The sequence below is a fragment of the Aplidium turbinatum genome, chromosome 8 (assembly GCF_918807975.1).
Source record: "Aplidium turbinatum chromosome 8, kaAplTurb1.1, whole genome shotgun sequence".
Classification (NCBI taxonomy): Eukaryota; Metazoa; Chordata; class Ascidiacea; order Aplousobranchia; family Polyclinidae; genus Aplidium; species Aplidium turbinatum.
In genome coordinates, this window is record NC_137479.1 from 20634819 (window position 1) to 20657879 (window position 23061).

Genomic DNA, 23061 nt, shown 5'->3' on the forward strand with positions numbered 1-23061 from the left:
CCCACTTTCAGTTTGTCCCTATTTTCACCTTTAGGCTAATAGACTTCACATTCGTCTAGTTTGTAGAGCTAATGTGTTGCGTAAAACACCACAGAAAAAGGTTCCTGTTTAACTGCTATTATAATGCCCTGAAATCTGTAAACGATTTAAATTATTCTGATATCGTTTGGCATCATGTCAGAACATGTAGTGCTTTGCCCCAAAGTTACAGCTAGTTGTAAATGAAACAAGCGCTGTGCTTCGCAGCTACATCGAGGAGTGATTACATTTGTTATTAGTCTACCGATATAGTGTAGCGCGTTATAGGAACAAGTAAGACTTTTATTAAAATTGTAATCTGCGTTTTATGATTTACAAATAGCACAAAAAATTTTCCGGCTCGACAGTATTTGGAACGAGGGTTTGTGTTGTCAAGCTTAATATTTATCTAAGTAGCCTATGACAGAATTTCCAGATTTTCTCAAATGCACAATCGCTTGATTAATCTTGTAAATTTCGTAGTAGGCTGTGTCAGTTGAGTGGAAAGGCGAACGTTAGTTCTGTACTTTTAAATGTAGGTTTTTATGCAGTGAAAGGTTTAGTTTCGTCTCGCAACCAAACGCCATTGAGTAATTGTTAAATAACTTTTGCGTACTTCGCATTTACTACGTACTTGTTTGTTCTTTGTGTAAATGCAGCCTACTATTAATTGCAAATACATAACTATTTTATATTTTTTGCTGCTGCAGTAAATCTCGTTTCCAAAGCTCATAACAATATATTTTGATAACGATTCAAGGGATGCCATGCAAGGCATCCAATGTTATACAAGCATATCTTGAAAACTCAGTGGTGTAAAATTAAAATTGCTATTCTATGGTTGCAAAGAATTTGATATTTGAGCTGTGGGTAATAGAAAAAAAGAACAAAAATGCACAACCGGCTCGGTGGCTTAGTGGTTAGTGCGCTCGCTTCTGAAGCGGTAGGCATGGGTTCGATACCTTGTCGGGTCATACCAAAGACTTTTTAAAAATGGTACTGAATCTAATTTCTGCTTGGCACTGAGCAATGAAGTGGATTCGGGTAATAATGTACATTGACATTGCATTGACACTGTCTGCTTTGTAAAGCGCTGTAGAGCAACGCATTCTGCGATGGATACAGCGCTATATAAAAACTAACATTATTATTATAAAATTGTTTATACCTAAAATCTCTTATTCTAAAATTGTTATCGTAGACAAAATTGTCTTCTCGATCATTCATTCATTTGACGTTATCAAACAGTGACCAAAGAGGAACAAATTTTTGTGCAAAAACAATCAATTTTGCTCTTGTCAATAGTCTTGTTCATATCGAAGCATGCAATCGGCTGCATAGCCGAGTGGTGAGAGCCCTGGGACAGCACTCGCAAGGGCGCCGGTTCGACACCGCTCAAGAGCATGCGGCTGTGTCTTCGGCAGGACACTTAAAAGCATGCCTGAAGGTGGACACGCATATTGGCTTTCTTGCCTTTCTGTCCACTTGATCTAAATTTTCAAATAGCCTGGATATGACAACGCAAGCACGCTTTGCAAATTCAAGTTACGTTTGCAAATGTTAATTGTCACAACTTATCTCTGACTGAAAGGAACTGCCCAGGTTTTTACATGCAATATCTGGTCTCAATGTGGATTCATGCGGTGACTTCTATCACGTTTTGCAGAACGATAAGGTTTTGGTGACATCATCAATAAAGGGTAGGCTGAATTTGTTTGTAATAGTGGTTCAGCTGACAATATTTTTTGTGCTGTAATACTATATGCACACAGCTCAAGGTATAGTTGATTCATAATCGGCGTACGATGTCTAACACAACATCAGGACTTCAAAACTTCCTTCTGGATGTCATTATCCCATCGACGCACAACGTTCTCAGCGGGATAGCTACGACGTTTGGCATTCACGAAAGTCGTATCGGTTATAACTCTTCACACATGCAAGCGATGAACATGGAAATAACAATAGAAGACATTCAATTTTATTTGACGCTAAAGCTGGTATTGAAAGCCACAATCTTGTTGGTCGCTGTTGGGATAGTTGCCTTGCTACTGCACTATTGCTACAATTTCTTCTTCCTTCCATACAACAGTATCAGAAGATTAGGATCCATCGGGTATGTTTTAATTTTATGTTGGCTAGTTTTAACAGAATATATAGTTCTTATACTCCTTCTCCCAACTGTGCAGGCTACAGACTTCTTTTAAACTCTAATTTTCTAATATAGACAATGGTCATTGGGTAGCTTACAACAAAAGTACTTTTAAGATAGTGTATCTATGCTTACATATTTATTTTGAACGAAAATTACATTACATGTGAAAAAATTGAAAAAAAAACATACCACATCGTAACAAGTAGGCTAACGTATTTTTTCGTTCGTAGTAGCTTCTTAGCGAGAGACCATACTTTCAGTGTGCACTATAGTCCTAATATTACGTCCAAGCCCGCAACCAGGGGGGGGGCATTGAGGGCATTTGCCCCCCCTAAAATTTTTTGAAAAAATTTTAAGCGTTTTATGCAGTATAAAATGTACAATGAATAGTCGTACACGTACAGCCATACTGTAGAGTGTAGACTATCGAAACCGAAAGTAGGCTACGCTGGTTGGAAGCCATGCTAACGATTTTGTTCGATAAATTAGGCTGGCATCCTCATTATCTGTTTCGTTAGCGTTAGTTTTATCCAAACATTTACAAACTCTTGATAATTTTGGCTACACTTCCAGTCACAACTGCTTCTGCAGAAAGAACATTTAGCTGTCTACGACGCTTGAAAAGTTACCTTAGAAGCACTGTGGGGCAGGACAGGCTTTCTGGACTAACTCTCATGCAAATCCATCGTACTCAAATTCCAAGCGCGGAATTGGTGTTAAACGAACTTGCCAAATCAAGTAGAAAGTTAGACATTATGCTCTAAATTAAAATGTCATTTTGCATTTGCAAAGTCAACTTCCTTGGGCCTACAAACATAAAAACTTGTTGAGTCAACAAAATGTTTCAGGATTGTAATTTGTAATTACCGTGTTAAGTTTATTCATATGTATCTGTTTGTTTATGTTGATGTAAATATATGTTATTGAATAATTTATGACTCGAGTCGTGCCAATGCAGTTCGTAGCCTACAGATGTTGTATTTTATTTGTAATCGACTGAACACATTACTGTATTATCGTAATTTTCTTCCTTGGGTAGTCATAGCTAAATGAGAAAACGTTACAAAGGCTAGTTTCCTTTAATGCTGTACTAAACAAAAACGTGATTGACATAAGTTATGACCACTGAGCCGTAACATGGTAGTGCCACACACTTTATCAATGGGCGTGGACATTAACATAAAAATGTCACAATGCATCATTTTAATGTTTGTTCTTTGATAAAAAATGAATGCCTCCCCCCCGAAAATATTTGCTGGTTGCGGGCCTGATTACGTCATGTAACAGTTTCCGGCAATATGGCATCAGCACAATAGACCTAGTTTCTTTGGTGGTAACTATGCGCTTTAGGATAAACACATAACGCTTTATCCGGTTTTTCCAGCGTACGTAGCCATTCTTTTGTGCGTGTGTTTACTTATCAAATTTAGCCTTTTGTCAAGTATTAATAAAAAGTCTTGCAAATAAAAAAATAAATTTACACAAACATTAGAAATGTTTTGACCAAACTGAAAATATTGTATGGAAGATGACATACAACACAGCATCTCTGCGGCTAATTGGACAGATTGCAAATGGAAATCTGAATGGCATTAAAATATCACTGGACTCCGTTTTTTCATTCTCGACGCCGACAACCGTCCTGGCTTGTCTTTATTACAATCAACAATTACACCATCTCCCACCCACTAAACAAAGCGGAAGGTCTTGGATGATGAAACCAAAGACTAGCAACTCCCTAGTAGGTTTTCAGTGCAGTTGGGGAAATCGTCAACCTGGAGTGGTAAAAGGTGATAGACACTCAGCCTCAGAAGCTCAAACTAAGAAGATTGGGAATAGGCTAGCCAATAGAAGCAAAGATACTGGAGCTCTTCCGTTTGGAGATTATCTGTTTTGAATTGAAAGCAAAGCAACGTTTACGAACACCTTTGATTCCTCCGATTTTATCAAATTGTTACTTAACAAATTCCTACAAGATTCTATCAATTCAGTATTGTTTTGTCTGAAAATTTGCGTTTATTTTATAGATATCTTAAACATGAAGATGGATCACAAACAAAGAAAGAACTTGCAAATTTAATTCGACGACGCCGAAAAGTAGGAGATGAGATTCCACCAGTGTTTCCAAACGGCTGGTTTAGGCTGCTGGATAGTTTGCAATTAAATACTGGAGAGGTCAAAGAAGTAGCAGCATTAGGTAAACCAGTATACATATAATACATCGTAAAAAATTAGTGATGACTCTGGATAAAAGTTCAAATCTTGAAATCAATCAATAAACCATATCACTGTGATTTTTCAGATTAATTCCCAGTCTAAGTTGCAGAGACATTGCTCTATTTTCGTATGAGTACTATATTTTTATGTTTAATTGCATCAAAAGATCCATGACCGTGTATATCCAAACATGTAATTACTTCATAAATTTATGCATTAATTTTATACTTTTCTTTTGATGTGTTGATCAGAACTTTTGCTTTATTATCAGGAGAGCACTTCGCTGTCTTTCGAGGCCAGTCTGGTAAAGTCAGTGTCCTCGACGCGTATTGCCCTCATATGGGAGGCAACCTTGCGGTTGGGGGTTTAGTACACGACGAGTGCTTGGAGTGTCCTTTTCATGGATGGAAGTTTGACGGTGATGGACTTTGCGTTGACATTCCATACTCAACGAAAGGTATTGGCTGCATACATTTCAACAAGCGTCAAGATTATTCAAAGTTTGATCGCAATTCAAGTTGCTCAGAATGACCAAATTACATCCTAAAGATACTTTAAAATAAAACGAATGTCATTACTGGAGATGGATCAGCAGTAATATGGCCACTTTATATCATCACATGCTTGTTGTGTGAAGTTTTGTTTATTGTTGTAGCCAGGCTGATGTTGAGTGGTTGAAGATTCGTATTGTGATCTTGGTGTTTACCTTCTAGCATTGTACAGTATTAAATGTCTTTTCAAGATTCAACAGTGTATGATCTCGACTGGTGTCGAATCGACGACTTGAGCATTTTTCTGATGTTTTTACCACTTGTGTCGTTGGTGTTTAGACAGTACCAACACGGAAAAACTTTAGTAAAGTTCATTTGAATATTTTTTGCATATGACATCACGTGCGAAAACTTTAACAATATAGGCTACTCTCCAAATTTCATTTAAAATCACAATTTTTTAAGACAAAGTTTCAACGAGTCTTAGTTGAATGAAAAGAGCATTTTTTTCAATTTTGCTTTTAAAATGTTCGTTTTATAGTCTGATAATACCTTAAATAGGCTATGTCAATGGTGTTGCATACATACCTTCTGTAGGTAAACTTACAATTGTGCATAGGCTAAGTATTCGTGTTATTTTGTTTCTCTCTTCAGTGCCAAATTTTGCAAAGACTAAATCGTGGCCGTGCAAAGAAATAAACGGGGCCATTTTTGTGTGGTATCACTGCGATGGTGTGGAACCAGAATGGGACATTCCTCTAATTGAGAAAATAGAAAACGGAGAATTTACTTACAAAGGGAGAGTAGAGCATCATGTCAACACTCATATACAAGTAGGTTACGTGTGTAGGCGTTGGTCACAGCGGTAAACCATAATTTCTTCGTGGGAAAATTGTAACTTAAAGTTCCCGGATCCTTTCGTCTGCATATAATGACCGAAGAAACACACACTTGAACTTCTTTTCAAACAGTGTATTTCTGTAAAAATTAGCCCACGGCTACCAAAAACGAGGGGGTGCAACGCGTACACCACTGAAAACTGTCACTACAGAACAGATTACTTGGATAAAAGACGGAACCTTTGTCCAGCTAGCAAGCACTAAGCCAACAGTTAAATGTGCGGCCAACTTTCAAACAATCATTTTACGAATGACCAGAATAGATATCAATATCTCAAATTCACGTAGAAAGTAACTGTGACGCAATAAATGAAAGACAATTATGAAGTCATTCCAACAGGTGTTTAAAGCTGATGTAATATTTCCTGTTTAAACAGGCCCAAACAAGTCCAAACAAGTTTGACACAAGTCTATGAACGATGGTGCAATTTTGGCACATTTTCTAGCAACTTCCATGACGTAATATTCAGTAGACTTGAACGGTTTTATATGACGTTTGATTTGTACAGAGATTGGCCGTAACATAGCGGCCCCTAGTTATGACAGTCTAACATGGCATAACTAAAAAAGAATTGAAGGACAATCGTGAGCCAATGAATAAAAACACATGATACACAAATTGTTTGAATCACTCACGTTTAAGTTAATACGCAAATACAAAGGGCATGCAAAGAATGAACAGCAATACGAAATAATACACGATACATGAAATTGGTACCATAGGTACACGCTAAAATGACGCTATATACAATGGTTGCGCTAATAACCGACTGTTCCGGGCTCAGACAAGGGTCGGCCACCGCAGACAAAACCAAGCTCAAACCCTAACACTTAGGTGTTCTTTACGGGGGCGAGGCACGAAATATCCCTCAACACGTAGTCTACTTTTACTTTCCCCGTACTCTCATCATAGTTGCAGACGGCAACTTTGGCTCTACGAACAGGGATATCTATAACTACGGGATTGGAAACTCTATTCAGTGCTATACATCAGTAGGGTCATCACATTACTACGACTACAGAAAGATTAACCAAATAAAATATGGAATAAAAATATACAAAATTCAATTTTACGATAGTAATAAAAAATGTACATTCACACCAAAACTTAATTGATGGATAAAAGTATATTTACAAATATAGAAAAAAACAATGAATCCAAAAAATGAATGAATGCAACGAGTCCAAAACCGACCGCCTACTGTTGTTCTTTAGCATTGTGCGTAGTGCAAATCGGATCAGAAGTAAATGAGGAGTGTTCAGCAATCAGTGTAATATGCTGTTGTATCATCAACTTGTTCACAGACCAATCCAGTACGAAACCAATCCGTTTACGATGTCATCAGAATCAGATTTTCAGTAATGTTTGAGCAACAAACAAAATACAACATGACTGCACTAATGGAATACAAACAAATAAACAAACTAGGCAAGCGTAGACCTTACAGTTTACAGAAGATGAATTGATTGTTACACTTTTAGTTGTTCGTTTAGCCTACTAGGCCTATAGCCTACTTGCTTCCATTTGAGGTCAATTTATGTGAGTATTTATCACAGCAGCGCACAAACAACAGTGACCCTACTGGTGTATAAAATGGTTTTCAGTTCCACAGAGTTTCCAATCCCGTAGTTATAGATATCCCTGTCTACGAACCACAGGCTTCCCTTTCCTAATTTGTGGAACTACCTCATGCACCCTCCCAAGTTGATACTTCCCACGTTTACCAATGTCTTGGAGAGAACCTACCACTACAAGTTGACCAGGCTCCAAATTCTCGGCCATTTTTAGCCATTTTTTCCGGCCCTGAAGACCTGGCAAGTAAAAATCGATCCATTTACTCCAAAACTGCTGAGAAAGTGACAAATTGAACCGATAATCCCTTCTTAATTGGTCACGATCATGTGGTTGCCCAACAGCACAGTATGGGTCTAAGTATGGGGTCAAAAGTGAGGCAGGGGTGATGACAGTAAAATCCCTAGGGTCGTCACTCAAAGGTACCAAAGGGCGTTCGTTCACGATCCGAACGGCACTACCTGTGTACGTAAGCAGTTCAATAAAACTGGGCTTACGTATTGAAGAGTCCAAAATGTGAAAAAATGCAATTTTAAATTGTTTAACCATTGCCTCCCAGGCGCCACCTTGCGCCGGAGCATACGGAGGTATAAATTCCCAGTTTATCTCTCTCTGTCTCAGGGCGTTGTGAAATTCAGCTGATTCTATCAACTCGGGTAACTTCTTAGATGCTGCCTGAAAGGTACTTCCATTATCGGAATAGATAGCATTAACCTGCCCACGTAAATCTGTAAACCTTGTAAAGGCAAGTAAAAAATCACTCAGCGACAATGACGTAACCAGCTCAACATGAATAGCGCGAGATGCCATACATGTGAATAAGAGTCCCCAAGCTTTTTTGTGACTCCTACCTTCAACAAAGGTCAATGGTCCAAGATAGTCCAAGCCGCAATCAAAAAAGGGTTTCCTATGGGCAGTTGTGCGAGACAAAGGTAAATCAGACATGAGCTGCCTTATAGGCCGAGCTTTCTCAATCGCACATACACCACAATCATTAAGATACCTCTTCACGGAAGCATTACCATTAGCGATCCAAAACTTCTGTCGCGTAGACAACAAAGTGTGCTGTACTCCACAGTGCGCATTTCGATTATGATGCGACAGTACAACAAGCCTAGTGAAGGGGTGCTTCGAAGGCAAAACAATCGGATGCTTTGCTTCTAGAGAAATCTCGGGAGAATTACTTAAGCGCCCTTCAATGCGGATTACACCACCATCATCTACACAAGGTCTGTACTTTTTAAGTGAACGCAATCCTTTCAAGCGTTCCTTCTCACGTTGCGAAGCGCCAACACTACCCCGCTTTATCACTTCCTCAAGTGCATCCGGCGATCGTTTGGTCATTAAATGTAACACATCGCCATACACGCTTTTCTGAACAAACTTCACAGTTAAGTCTAAGGCTCTATTAAGATAAGAGGCGTCCAGTTTTGGCTTCATAAAGCTACGCTTTTTCGTTTTACAGCACAAAAATTCAACAAAAGCAACCAAATAAGCAATTCTCTTTTTCATAACATACAAAGAAGGTGCGGCCTCGATCAATCTGTGAAGGCCACCCTGTCCAACGTCAAGCGACCCCTCTTCGTCACGAAGATATAGGCTATGGACAGGTACTGGAGTGGGGTTTTCTACAGATGGAATTTCTTCACACTGATAAAGAAGACTAGAACCATTTAACCACAACTCTCGAAACTCTTTCTTTGTAATAAGATTTGGCCTTGTGCCAACATCAGCTGGGTTCATATCGGTAGGGCAAAAACGCCAATCCTGGGCTCCAGACAACAATAAAATATGCTCAACTCGACGCGTAATAAACTTATTCAAACGTAAATCAGGGTTCTTAACCCACTGCAACACAGTCCGAGAATCACACCAAAAATACTTACTGCAGTCGGGCATCTTCAATGCCTCGTAGGCCTGCTTCACGAGTCTTGCTGTATTTAAAGCGGCAACAAGCTCTTTCCTAGCTATCGGCCAAGAAAACTGATTTTTTACAACAATGGTAGATTTACCCAGAACGAAAGACACACTCGGAACTCCGTTAACCAGTCTACGTAAGTAAACAACAGAAGAGAAAGCTTGATTCGAAGCATCACTAAACCCATGCAATTGATATGAAACAATATCATCAGGACTGCACACACCAGAGTTTGCAAAATACCATCTCGGTAACGAAAAATCCTTAAGCAGGTCCAAAGAGCGAAGCCACGACTCCCACTCTTTAACAAAGCTATCAGGGACCTCTGTGTCCCAATCAAACTTGTCTATCGCCAATTGCTGAAGTATAAGGCGTGCTTTTAGAAAAAATGGCGCTCCAAAGCCTAGCGGATCAAAATTTTGTCCAAGCTGACTGAGCATACTTCGGCGCGTGTGTTTAGCTAAGGGCTTTAAGGAACATGCGATACGCATCTCGTCAGACTCGGTTTGCCACACACAACCCAATGTCTTCGCTGATGGCAAAGTCATATTTTCAGTCTGAAAGTCAATGTCACGAATCAAAGCTGAAAGCATCTCATTATCCAAATTTGACAAGACAATCATAGACTCCTTGTTAGCACTCCACTTAACAAGTTTAAACCCACGGCTATCAAACAAAGCAATTGATTCATGAGTGATTTGCTGAGCTTCCTCTAAGCTATCAGCCGAAAATATAAAATCATCCATGTACATATTATTTGCAATATTGCAGAGAGTCAATTCACCAGCACTGCTGGGATTCTGCTCGATCATTTTCTTTATAGCCAAGCAAGCGATATACGGGCTACTCTTTATTCCCCAAGGGTGTACACAAAAACGAAATGGTACAATCTTTCCACTTTCAAGGTCATCATCTTCAAACCACAATATGCGAAACAAATCCCTTTGCGACTCAGGTAACTTTATTTGAAAGAAGCATTTAGTCACATCAGCCATGAGACCAAATCTACCAAGCCGAAATCTAGCCAAGACATCTACCAGAGGGTTTAACAAGTCAGGACCCGAAAACATTACATCATTAACACAAGTTCCTCGAAATTCAGACTTGCCATCGTAAACAATGCGCTTTTTTAATTGTGACGTCACAAAGTATGGTAAATACCATTCAAATCCCTTGACATTTCCTGCTTCACCAGCACGCTCAATATAGCCATTAAATTTAAGATCTTTCATGGTGTCAGTAAGGAAATCACGAAGTTCAGGTTGTTTTAAAGCCTTCTTTCTTAAAGCAGCAGCTCTATCTGACGCCAACACAAAATTGTTAGGTAGATCAATATCTTCCTTCAACGGAACAGGTATCTCAAATCGACCATCTTTCAACTCAATATTCGGTTCGACAAGTTCTCTAGCCAAAATATCATTGCGAGACAATTCACAGGTTTCATTTTGCAAAGTCAAATCCTGAATGACTTTATTCAGGTCTGCTATTTCCATATCGCGAGACTCAATTTTACGCTGAAAGCCAGAGATGACATCCGACTCTGAAGACGTCTGCACTCTGCACACTTTAGCAACGCTTTCAACTAAGGGTGACTTACCACCACAAGCCAACCAACCGAGAGGAGTGAGTAAAGCATGCGGTTCACTGCGATTTTCACCAACACGTTCTTCTTTTGCCCACATCAAATAAGCGTTGTCATTGCCAATCAGTACATCTACAGTACTACAATCATTCAAATGAAACATATTCACGTCATGAAAATGACGGAAACTACTTAAATCCTGCTTATGTGGTAAAGTCTTAACATCGTCAGCCCAAGCTGGGTTAACCACCGAGGTTATATCACAAAACAGTTCATCAGTCTCTAACGACTGGATGTTGAGTTTAACAAGGTCAGCACAAGTAGGTTTCTGACCAGCCAGAGTATCCATTTTAAACGACGCTTTATCATACCGTTTAAGACCAAGTTCGCACACCAAGTCACTCGAAACAAAGGTCAACTGCGAACCAGGATCATGCTGACAATACACCAACTTCGATTTGCCAGTCATTGGATTCAAAACACGAGCAGCAGTAACGCGGTTAAAGGCTGCTTTAACATTTCCAATCTTAACATTACGCACAGGAACTCTGGCACCAGCATCATCTTTACCGACCAAATCCAGAGAATCACGTGACGTCACATAAAAATCATGCAGAAGAAAATAGTGTTTCCTATCGTTGGTAGGTCCACACTTACGACAGTTGTTTGCATGATTACAGTCTCTAACCATATGCTGGCGCAAACAGTTCAAGCATTTGCCAGCTTTCACAATGACATCTCTCCGACGTTTAGGTGTCAAGCGCAAAAATTCTTTACAATTAGACAAAAAATGATATTCAACTTGACCACGTGACGAACAACAAAAACACGCCGGTATGTCACTATGTCTGGCCACACCGCCGCGCGGTGCGCCAACAGCAGTCGAGTACTGCGAACTCCCTGAAATCACATTATCATGGGGTTTTACCGACGTCTGCCTAACCGGACATGAAGGCAATTTTCCTTTGCCAAACTTTTTAAAATGCTGCGACTCACCAGAATCGCCCATTAGCATAATGCTAAAATCAGTCGACTTGCGCGTTTCCTCCCGTACTACAAAATCAAACAAACTCTGAAAAGTAGGTTCCTCAGTGCTACCATACTGATCACCTAAAAAGTCAAGATAACGCTGCTTAGCGTCAAACGGGAGTCGCTTAGCCAAATCCAAAACAAAACGTCCTTCTAATTTATCACGCTGACCATAAGCTTTCGCGTAAAGCAAACACTGCGACAATTCATCTTTAAACTCTTTCAAATCACTGGAAGAGATAGAAGTCAATTTGCTACCATAGCGATACTTTCTAATTTCTGGTTCTGCGAAAAGACCTCCACGAACTCCAAAACGTTGGGACAAGCGAGCTAACGACATTTCTATCCTGTCTTCCTCTGACAAGCCAGGAGTGTCAGAAACCAAATTAGCAATCGTTTGTGCAGCTGTTCTAACACAAGCTGCTTGCAACAAAGTCAAACGAGTTCCCTTAAAGGGCGAAGCTGCCATCAAGGCCATAACACGATTTTTAAAGAAGACAAATGGCATATTATTACCATCGTAACCAATCAAGGCCGCCTTATCGAAGAACGTCCTACTATTTTGGTATTCAAAAAAGCAATCCTGCTGTTGAGAACTCGATTTAGCGGGAGAAGACAAGCTATATCCCTTAAGGGGCTGAGTGGGCTCAGTCACATGCACAGCCCGATCACGATCCTCACACACGTTAAAATCAGGAGACGCGATACGCCTCTCACAACCACCCAAATTACGTGTAGCTGGGCGATCAAAAACTAGCGGCGCAGAAAACTGTGAAGGGGGCAAAGCATTACTGCTAATGGCGGCCCCGTGACCTGTACGCTCTGGGGGAGGAGTTCGGTTGTAATTTGCAGGCCTTGGCTCTACAGCCTTCGGAAGACCCTTAGCCGCGGCCCCGAGACCTCCTGAAACAGCTGGAAAACATGTGGATTGTACAGGTCCACTTACGGATTGAACAGGCGTCTGGAAAAGGTTAGGTAAATTAAACTGTGATTGATGTTCACTTCTGGAATGCCTAGAAGAGCCCTTCCTAGAACTACGCCGGGAGCCCAACTCAGAACGATATTCAGCTAAAACTACCTCTTTACGTTGTTCGGCCCTCAACTGAGCGTCTTTGAGTGCGAACTCAGCAGCTCTAGCTTCGGCTCTCGCGGCGGCCTCAGCAGCTCTCGCTTCGGCCTCAGCTCTCGCGGCAGCCTCTGCTCGTGCGGCCTCAGCAGCTCTCGCGTCGGCCTCAGCTCTCGCGGCAGCCTCAGCTCGTATGGCTTCAGCAGCTCTCGCGTCGGCCTCAGCTCTCGCGGCAGCCTCAGCTCGTATGGCTTCAGCTCTTGCGATGGCCTCAGCAGCTCTTGCTTCGGCCTCAGCTTGGATCTGGAGCTCCTCTCGTCTTAACTGTAGGTTAATTTGTGCAACTATCCGTGACGAGCTCTCAGACATCCTAGTGCTTACATTTGAGGCGCTATCCTCAGGATGTATGTCAGCATCCAACCTATCTGAGAACTCACTTTCTTTTTGTTCGAAGTTATTTTTTAACGAGTTAAATTCGGGATCTACCCTATCACGAAGTTCTGCCAAGATTGCAGAGTTAACAATTTTACTCAAAAGAGCATGGAAATGCCTTAATTCCTCTTCTAAAGTATATAACTTAGATCTAAAAATTAACAGTTCCTGCTTATCACTCAAAGAACCTAGGGCTACAGAAAGTTTCCCAATTTGAGTCAAAATATCCCGTCTAAGATGCCGGGCCTCTCGAACTGACTTAGCCTCATCGTTAATGGGTCCCTCCCCAGAATGGCCTGCCCGACCGCAAAGAACATCATCAGGCTTAAACTCAGTCGAGTCGACGGCGGTCGAGTCCCTGTCACCACCGAGTGTAGACATATTAAATGTTAGGGCTAAATTTAACAATTAAAAAATTAAGTTACACAAACACACAAATTACAGTAGTTATAAAAAACTTAACTGCAAAGACCGTAAAAATACAAAAAAGAATTTAAATGCACGATACCGTAGCTGTACGAGTATGTGAAGTCCAAACGTCCACAAAACTTGCTTGGATTCTTCCACTTGAATCTTCAAGCACAGATGGATTGCCTTTAATCTTCTTTCTTGCCAATGAATGTCAAAGTTATTTTTTTTCTGTACCAAACTGAGAAGAAATGTCTTTAATTTTCTTTGCTTCTTTAGACTACCAACCAACAAGATCTTCTTTTATTATTTCTTTGCTTCTAAGTGCTTCTTGGCCTAGCAACTAACTAACTTCGTCTTTTATTTTTTATGGTCACAGCGGTAAACCATAATTTCTTCGTGGGAAAATTGTAACTTAAAGTTCCCGGATCCTTTCGTCTGCATATAATGACCGAAGAAACACACACTTGAACTTCTTTTCAAACAGTGTATTTCTGTAAAAATTAGCCCACGGCTACCAAAAACGAGGGGGTGCAACGCGTACACCACTGAAAACTGTCACTACAGAACAGATTACTTGGATAAAAGACGGAACCTTTGTCCAGCTAGCAAGCACTAAGCCAACAGTTAAATGTGCGGCCAACTTTCAAACAATCATTTTACGAATGACCAGAATAGATATCAATATCTCAAATTCACGTAGAAAGTAACTGTGACGCAATAAATGAAAGACAATTATGAAGTCATTCCAACAGGTGTTTAAAGCTGATGTAATATTTCCTGTTTAAACAGGCCCAAACAAGTCCAAACAAGTTTGACACAAGTCTATGAACGATGGTGCAATTTTGGCACATTTTCTAGCAACTTCCATGACGTAATATTCAGTAGACTTGAACGGTTTTATATGACGTTTGATTTGTACAGAGATTGGCCGTAACAGGCGTACACAATCAGTAACGCAGAAGCCATACCCAGCAGCGTTGAAATGGGGTCCGGGGGTACTTTTGGACCCGGGTCCGGGATGATTTTAGGTGCCCGAAACCTTTCCAAGGAGTCCGGAAACTTGTGACCATTGCGTATTCATGGGATGTGGTGCGTTTTTTCTTAAAAGTGTCTTGATTGGAGACCGAGAATCTTATTGGTTCCGGGCCCAAATATTCTCTCAACGGCCCTGGCCATGCCGGTTACTTTTTCTTTGTTTGTGCTAAATAAAATCACATTAGGCTTATTAAAGTAAGTTAACTGTCCAAAAACAGAACAAAAATCCTTTTAATTGCTAGCCTCTTGACTGTACGTGTAGGCTACTACATTGTTCTCAGCCATTGCGTTTCGCGATTTTGAATGCCAGTTGGTAAGGAATGAGACCGAATGCCCATTGTTTATTGATCAGGGTTTCATGTTTATCCTAAACAATGACGGGTGTTGCTTCAGTTTTCACTATTTTTTATTTGTTTGATGATGATGATGATAGCTATGAATTCAGTTAAAACTGTCAAATAGTTTTTTTTTACTTTCTTTTTGAATCATGATAAATGCCCTGTGGTTATATGGTATGTTTTGCTTGTAGTACAACAAAACTTAGATAAAAATCTTAAACATTTCTTCAGGATTTGCCAGAAAATGGATCCGACCAGGCACATTTGAGCCATCTTCATGTTCCTTCAATCACAGCAGGAAACGATTTATCGAAACAATTCTCATCCTGGCTTAATGTCTGTGATCATATTTTTAAGGTGACACATTATGCATATAGAAATAAAATTAGACCTTTTTGCTTAAACCTTTTGTTTAAAGGTATGCGATCTGCAAAACCGTGAGATAAGTTTCTATTAATTTGAGGAACCTACATTAAAACTTCTCTATTGTATTGCACACAAACACAATGAAAAAATTTGATTGCAAAGCCTATAGAATGGACTATGCAAAATTGCTGATTTTATGCATTCAAATGAGGGAAATAAAAATATGCGTCATTTCCAGACGAATATGTAAAAATATGAAATACTTCCATGAGTCAATAAATAGCTCGTAGGTTGGATATTATAAATATTGCAACCTATTCGCAAACAAATAAACATCGTATATCTCCAACCAATTTTTTATGTTTTGTGTGGCGCTATGCCCACAGCTGCTTATCCGTAAAAACAATGCAGTACAATAAATTTATTAAGTTAATGCATATACAACTGTTTCAGGCCATCAGCGTTGGTTCCAAAAAAGAAACACCGCATATTTCTTCTTTTGATTTAACTCATTACCTTGAAATTATGAAGAAGTGGAGATGTTTTACATTTGACTTCAAAGTTCATCAAGTATGGTATAAATTAGTTGCATAATATTGACTAAGAAGTCACAACTATAATGTTTTTGTTTTTTGTTGTGTGGTAGTGCTTTAAATTCAGGCTATTTACTGTTCTTGAGGTAGGCTACGATTTTTAACTTTGCAAAAGTTAGATTTTTTTGCCTTGGTCTCAATTCCAAAAGTCGGCGTTTGAGCGCAATTTAGTGAATCGCATACCAGCCATGTGTTGTATATTTTTTCTAGTTGTGGAATGTGGAAGGGGATTTTAGCTTCGCCCAGCGTCTTACCATGTCTCTCGCTGACAACGTCTTGCGTAATGTTTTCTTGGGCATGTTTTGCTACAAATTCCTTGCTGACTACTTCAGCGAAAGACACTACAAAAATCTACCAATTATGATAGTTGTTAGGAACGCAAAAAAAACGCAACTGTGCTATGCTTTGTCATAAAAACTTTGTTGATTGTTTGAAGACAGGGTGTGTCGTCTTTTTGAATAGCGAAGCAACGGATGGGTTTTACTGTTACAGATGACAAGACTTATGACGACTTTAAGTGGTAGTAGCTCGTAGTGATTGCTGAGTAAAACAACTGGATGATGTAACAACGTTATCAATCCCCAGCTAACTTTTAAAAACTTTGCAGTCCTGCCTAGCAGATATACATATTAAGAAGCCGAACCAAAAACATTTGACAGTCTCTTGAGGTAACTCCCTATCATTTCGTAATATGCCTTTCTGAACATGCAATTATGTTGAAAATATTGATTAATATCCGAAAAAAATTTGAACATTGCGTAAGATACAAAAATAAAAATTTAGACACCGCTATTGCAACACGTGTGGTAACAAAAGCGCTCGAGGCGGTGCCATCAGGAACAACAAATCACGATATTTGCGGTCATTAAATATTTGAAGATGTCAGATTAGCATCAAACTGCATGACAAAGCAAAACGAATCAGTTTCCCACCTCTTACTGCAGTCAAAACTCGTGAGAGCACATGGCAAGTTTGACGAATCATAGCAGAGAAAAACAGAACCGAAAAACTTGGAAGAAGTTATGACATGCTCACGAGAGGAACAAAAACAAGAATGCCAAAAATCCAGGACGCTGGATGTATTACCGATGAGCAAAGTGCACGATGTTGGAAATACCGAACTGTAATAACCAAATCATCTAATGATGAATACTGTCCGGCATGGCGTGTCGATGTTTCGGTGTTGCAAAATGCAAACGTGACATTTATCGACCACGCGAGAGAAAATCTAATTTTAGCTGTTGCTAGTTTGCAGCAATTTTTGTTTGTGTCGTGAAACCAAACTGACCATCAATCCTCTGATTCTGCACTGACTTTAGTTAACGCGCCGTGGGCATCATGCCAGTCTTGGCATTTCTCATATGACATCTTGTACAATCTATTCTACTGGACATTATCAATATCAGTTCGTCAGAAACACCAGCTCCGTGGTGCTTGTGAGTGTTTGCCCTTCTGGTTCTACTGTAGACAACCAGAGTCGATTCCAATGGGTAGAATGCAACATTAAATTGAAAATATTATAACAGAAAAAATGTAAAGCATTGCGTATGAGCAGTGATGGAAAAAAATGCAACTTTTTGTGTTTTTTCTCAAGGTTGTAGATCTCGTGAGAGCAAGTTGGTTCAATCCATTTTCTATACAATTATACTGTACAATACAATGCAGCTTCAGTCTCAAACACAAAGCCAATTGGAATAAAAACGTTAACGCCTTTGCGCATACAGAGTAAGATGAACATAAAATTCTTGGCTTGTCTGTAATAACTAAACTTCGAAAATAATTATCTACGGAAGTCTCAAACTTGAGGACGAAGCTAACCAGAAGAGGGCAACTGAACCAATGAACCTCGCTAATGATCCCGAAAATAATGAGTTAGTGAAAGAATGTGACCTTGTAAGTATATAGTTCCATGTCACAAGTCCACACGCGCAGCTAACGGTCTGCATCAACCGGATTTATTTCAAAGTATTTTGAAATTTGACATATCAACAGTAGACCTGCTCATTTTTCTAAGGTCCGAAATTCTTTCAAGAATGCCATGGAGTTTTCACGTTTTTCTAACAAACCGTGTATCGCCAAGGTATGGTTGAGTTGTCAAATTGTCACAAAAGCGCTTTTCTGATACCGTCAAATATGCGTTAAATAATGTCTACTAGAGCGTTACGTCTTTAGTAATCATGATTCACTCGTATGTTCCCTTTTTGAGTGGTAATCATTGACTCATGCAATATATCATGAGCATGAATAACATGCTTTTGGAACAAAAGATTCGCTGCTATGGCACATCGTCTGTAATCACGTAGTCTATTGCTGCATTTTCACTCATGCATCATGTGGAAATGGTCTGCATTTTTATGTGCATTAAAAAAGAACTCTTTGATTTATGAAAGAGTAGTTGACTTATTGGACTACATAGCTGCAAACTCGAAATAGAAATTGTCGACCAACCGAACACTTTTTTCAAATTTTACTGAATAAAAAGTTGAAACCGATGTAATCATATTATTAGGTCCATAATATTTACAACTAAACATGCAAAACAAAAAAGCAATACATTTAAAAAGATAAGAATCACAGACAATGTTGATGCGGAGAATTATTGTCAATGAGTCCACTGCGAATTGCACCATTGATTGTATTGCCTCGGACATTTAGCGACTGCAATTTCAAATTTGTATCGTATTTGTAATAGAATGATATTGATGACTCTACCTGGATTCAAACCGAACCCTTCCAGAACCAGAAACGAAACCAGCAACCAGCGCCCCATGAAGCTCGTAGCGAAATTTAGAAAGTCATTAAATTACTAAAAGCTAAACCTATTCAACAATATTTCAATGCTTGACAACGCTAACACGATGTAAAACTGGCTACTTTTGCTTTCTTGGCTAGATTTTTATTTTTTGAAATCGACTGTTTGATTGCTTTATTCCTACTTTACGATGTGCTTAGATTTATTGATTCTTTTATTCAATAATGTATGTGACAATGACGTATTAACCGTTACGTTGTGCTGTACTTTATGAAAACAACAACGCTTTGTCTGCATAATACAAAGGGGCTTTGAACAATTCACAGATAGGGCCTGGAATGGTGCACCTATACTTTACAAGTGGCATATGGAAAGGAGTCTTTGTTCAGCATTTGACACCACAAGAACCTTTACATCAAGTGCTTACCCACAACCTATACGCAAATTGGACGGTTCCTCTCTGGCTGGCCAAGATCTTCATGTACATTGAGGCAATTCAGGCAAGTCAAAAGCTAAACCGCCATCAGTCTCATCTTTTCAAATTATCATCAAATGTGTACACACTTCTTTAAACAAATCTTTTTATGTTTGGTTTGCATAGATAAGCGTAAGTATCAGTATCATATCTAAAATAGCAATTTCATGCAAACTATGAATTTGTGTTTTTTTCTGCAAGTTCCCTCACCGAGTAATTGAAAGTTAACCATCGTTGAACAAAATTAATGTTTACATATCTTTGCAAACACTTTCATGTGTTGTGTCACTAGTTGTAAAAACTTTTATTTCAAAACGATTTTATTGGAACATGAAACAAACTCATTGTAACTACTAACTTAACATCTGTGCATCCTATTTCAATTTCCTAGTAGCTTGCTAAGTGAGAAACGATTGATGAGAACTCCAATACTGAGAGTAACGAATTACTTTAGGTTGATCGTGACGTCATGATATGGAATAACAAGATGTTTCGGGCCAAGCCAAAGCTTGTCAAAGAAGACAGACTAATATCTCAATACAGACGGTGGTTTTCTCAGTTTTATACTGAAAATAGTCCAAGACTAAAAATGAAAGCCGAAGACGACATCCAGTGGTGACAAATTAGACTGAAAAAGTACAGAAAAAAACTCGCAATCGAAGTCAAATTGAAAATCCTCAAGATGTCAAGCAACGTATTAACTATACGTATTATATTATGCATTTTCGTATATTATTTTGTAGAATGCTTAGAGACTGTTTAAACAATTTTAATGTTTAATCATCAATTTAATGTCAAACTTTTTGGTTTGTAAATTTGGAGTGAAAAGCTTAGCATTTTCGTATTAAAACTGTAAACTGGAAAAACTGGCTGTCAGCTGGGTGACAGTAGCCTAACATTTCATGAACGAGTGTGGCATTGTTAAACTTAAAAAGATGCTTTACTTCGGAATGAAGTGAAAGTGTTCCGGATACAAACCACCAAAGTTACTTTTACATTTTCCTGTGTCGTTTCTGACTAAACGATTAGATTAGCATGCGACAATACCAAATGTTTAAGGTTCCAACAAATGGGAGTTACAGTTTCATAATACCCATGCTCTTACAAATTACCTTTAAAGTTATATGAAGTAAAAGTATTTTGGTTGTGACGATTTGAACCAATAACCGAAACAGCGTCATAAATTACCTAGCCAAACGAAATGACTGCTTGGTTGTTGGCAAAATATTTCCTACATCTACATGCACGTTTTGTTTTGGTTTGTATGAACTATGGCCGGCTACAGACAAGCCAATTGCTTCAATATTCATGACGTAAACTGAAGTAAAGACGTTCCTTGCATTCAAACCCTGTTTCAAACGAGGAAAATTAATTCAAAATTAAATAAAATGTTTCACTTCTGAAGTCCTGAAACTTGACAGAAAAAAGAAAACTTCCTGAAACTTTCAACAACTATTTTGCCACCAGGTTTTTTGAAAGTTTTGCACTTATTGTCACCATCCATTCAAAAACTGGCACGGAAAAACATAATCAGTGCATTGTTGTAGTAGCCTGGTAAGCCTATGTGCCAAGGTAAATACTAATTTTCGTGTTGGCAAAAGCAGAAAAAAAATGAACATCATTTTATATTGATCTCTGTAACGTGTCGTTTATTCACCATTATATTTTATTAATTTATGTTTTGTTGATTTTGCACGCTAATTAATCTGCGTTGATATTTTTCGTAAAGAGACTGTATAGGGTTATACATAGGCTACAGTAGCTGTAGTAAACTGCACCGTTTAATTTCAAGAAGTGAGCTAATAGTTCTCGTGTATGTCTTCCATGGCATTAAAATTGTACCAATATTCACGAAGAGGTCTAATTGTTGTTGTTTGCAGTTACTAATACTGCACTTAACTTTTCCATTTTTATATTCAAATACTATTTTCTGTCACTTTCTACACGTAAATCATTACACATGATCATTGAATTAACAAGAACAAAATTTTATTTTTTTGTTTTTGAAACCTACACTTTTTTTCTTTACAGCTCATGCTTCTCTTTCTTCTTTGTTAATTCTATGGTCACGTGTAGCCTAATAGTTTACCCTTTGTGCATGATCCATAGTATTTTCGATGCAGCCCGCTCCGCTTTAAATTTCATCATATTTCCGACTGTTCTTTTATTTTTTTTAATGGTTTCATCCTGTATAGCAAGTAGTGCTCGAGTAATATCAATTGTACTAATATTATTAATGTTTTTTTTAGTAGCAGGTTTGTGCTTTCTGATGTACCGTACATGGTTAGGCTTATAACTATTAGTTTTGATTTGCAAATGTGCTGTTAACAATAAGTATAAGTACAAAACATTCAAAAACATGCTTTTGCAGTGCATCGCAATGAAACCTGTTGAGGTTAACGAAACGTCCGGTTACGTTATGCATTCTTGGTTTAACAGTGTATCTATGCAATACAAATATTGTGAGACAGGTATTATTTTTATGCGGTTTATTCATAATTCTAAAATTTTAAACATTAGGACCCAATTTTTTGCACTTTCATCTGCAGTAGACGTGCGCTTCCAAAATTTAGCTCCAAGTTTGTTGATAAATGAAGTTATCTACAGTAGTCATTCAAATCTGTTTTCTTAGGCTTGATGTCGTCAAACTAATTCTTGACAACCTTTGCCAGCCTCATGTTGATAAATACTTTTTTAAACATTCAAACAACTTTGCTTTTGCGCTTGTCTGTTTCTGTTGATTTGTGCTGAAGAACATCACAAGGTATTTGCATTCAACGAGATTAATTGTGGTCATATTTTTATTTTTGCAAGCATGAGAAAAGTAAATAGTGTAGTGTACAATATTAATGCGTTGTGATTATTCAGTTGTCTATGTAAATACAAAGTATTATTTTTTGTGGTTTTATTCCTTGAATATGTTTTAAAAACTGTAAAAAACTTCTAATTTGAAAGTTATTGCGAATCTATAAGCTGCATGAAAGAGAGCGAGGGAGAGGTGGGAGAGAGACATTTTTTTGTGAAAATAATGAGGTACAAGGCCGCTTCGAAACTTCACAACAGACAAGAAGCAGCATCAGTCATCGAGTCAGCTGCCTCCCACATGTCCTGTGACAAATGTCAAGCATTGGCAAATTACGTTCAAACTTAGATATCACTGACATACAGACGGTTTTTCAATGATAGGAATGATATTAGATTAAGCATCACGTAGATCACTTTCAGCTGTTGTAAGACGATTTCTTTAGTTAGACGTAATGTTCAACAGACATGAAAATCCATTGTTGAAGAAATACAGTAAGTTGACCTAAATTGGCGTAGCCAGGGGTGGCGAAAGGAGTCATGCCCCCCCCCCAAATTTTCAAAGTTTGGATTCCGAAGTTGAGCCCTTTGTTAAAAACATAATAAAAATTTGTATGAATTTATATCGTTTTCCAAGACATCTGGCTATTAACACCCCCAGGATTTGTTTTAGACACACAGAAAGACACCAATAAATTTTGCAAATCGTAAATCGCACAAAGTTTACTGATTTACGCTTCTTTTAACTAATCTGTGGAAGCAATTTCAGAATCCCTTACTCTGTTGGGTTTTTGTGTAACTGAGTTTTTGGTGTTCCCTAATCTTAGCCGCAGTTTTTGCCCGTTCGTGTGTAAGAGCTACTTTTAATAAGTTAATAGCTGTTTATCTGCTAATAAATTTCATACAAAT

At 38.6% G+C, this 23061-nt stretch overlaps 1 protein-coding gene across 1 annotated transcript; it reads left to right on the forward strand.

Annotated features, from left to right (window-relative positions):
* Positions 1 to 1823: 1823 nt before the first annotated feature.
* On the forward strand, positions 1824 to 22248 carry LOC145775523 (cholesterol 7-desaturase nvd 1-like). The gene is made up of 8 exons (XM_082586819.1): positions 1824 to 2134; positions 4201 to 4370; positions 4662 to 4847; positions 5536 to 5714; positions 15396 to 15521; positions 15984 to 16100; positions 19202 to 19375; positions 19805 to 22248. The coding sequence occupies exons 1-8, from the start codon at positions 1824 to 1826 to the stop codon at positions 19967 to 19969; spliced, it is 1428 nt and encodes a 475-aa protein (XP_082442945.1). The 3' UTR covers positions 19970 to 22248.
* Positions 22249 to 23061: the final 813 nt, after the last annotated feature.

What these genes read in the sequence shown, in the direction of transcription:
- LOC145775523 (XM_082586819.1), top strand. Translation starts at nt 1,824, where the DNA reads ATGTCTAACACAACATCAGGACTTCAAAACTTCCTTCTGGATGTCATT. An exon ending in AGAAGATTAGGATCCATCGG is followed by an intron (nt 2,135 to 4,200) that starts GTATGTTTTAAT and finishes TTTATTTTATAG; the next exon opens with ATATCTTAAACATGAAGATG. An exon ending in ATGTCAACACTCATATACAA is followed by an intron (nt 5,715 to 15,395) that starts GTAGGTTACGTG and finishes ACATTTCTTCAG; the next exon opens with GATTTGCCAGAAAATGGATC.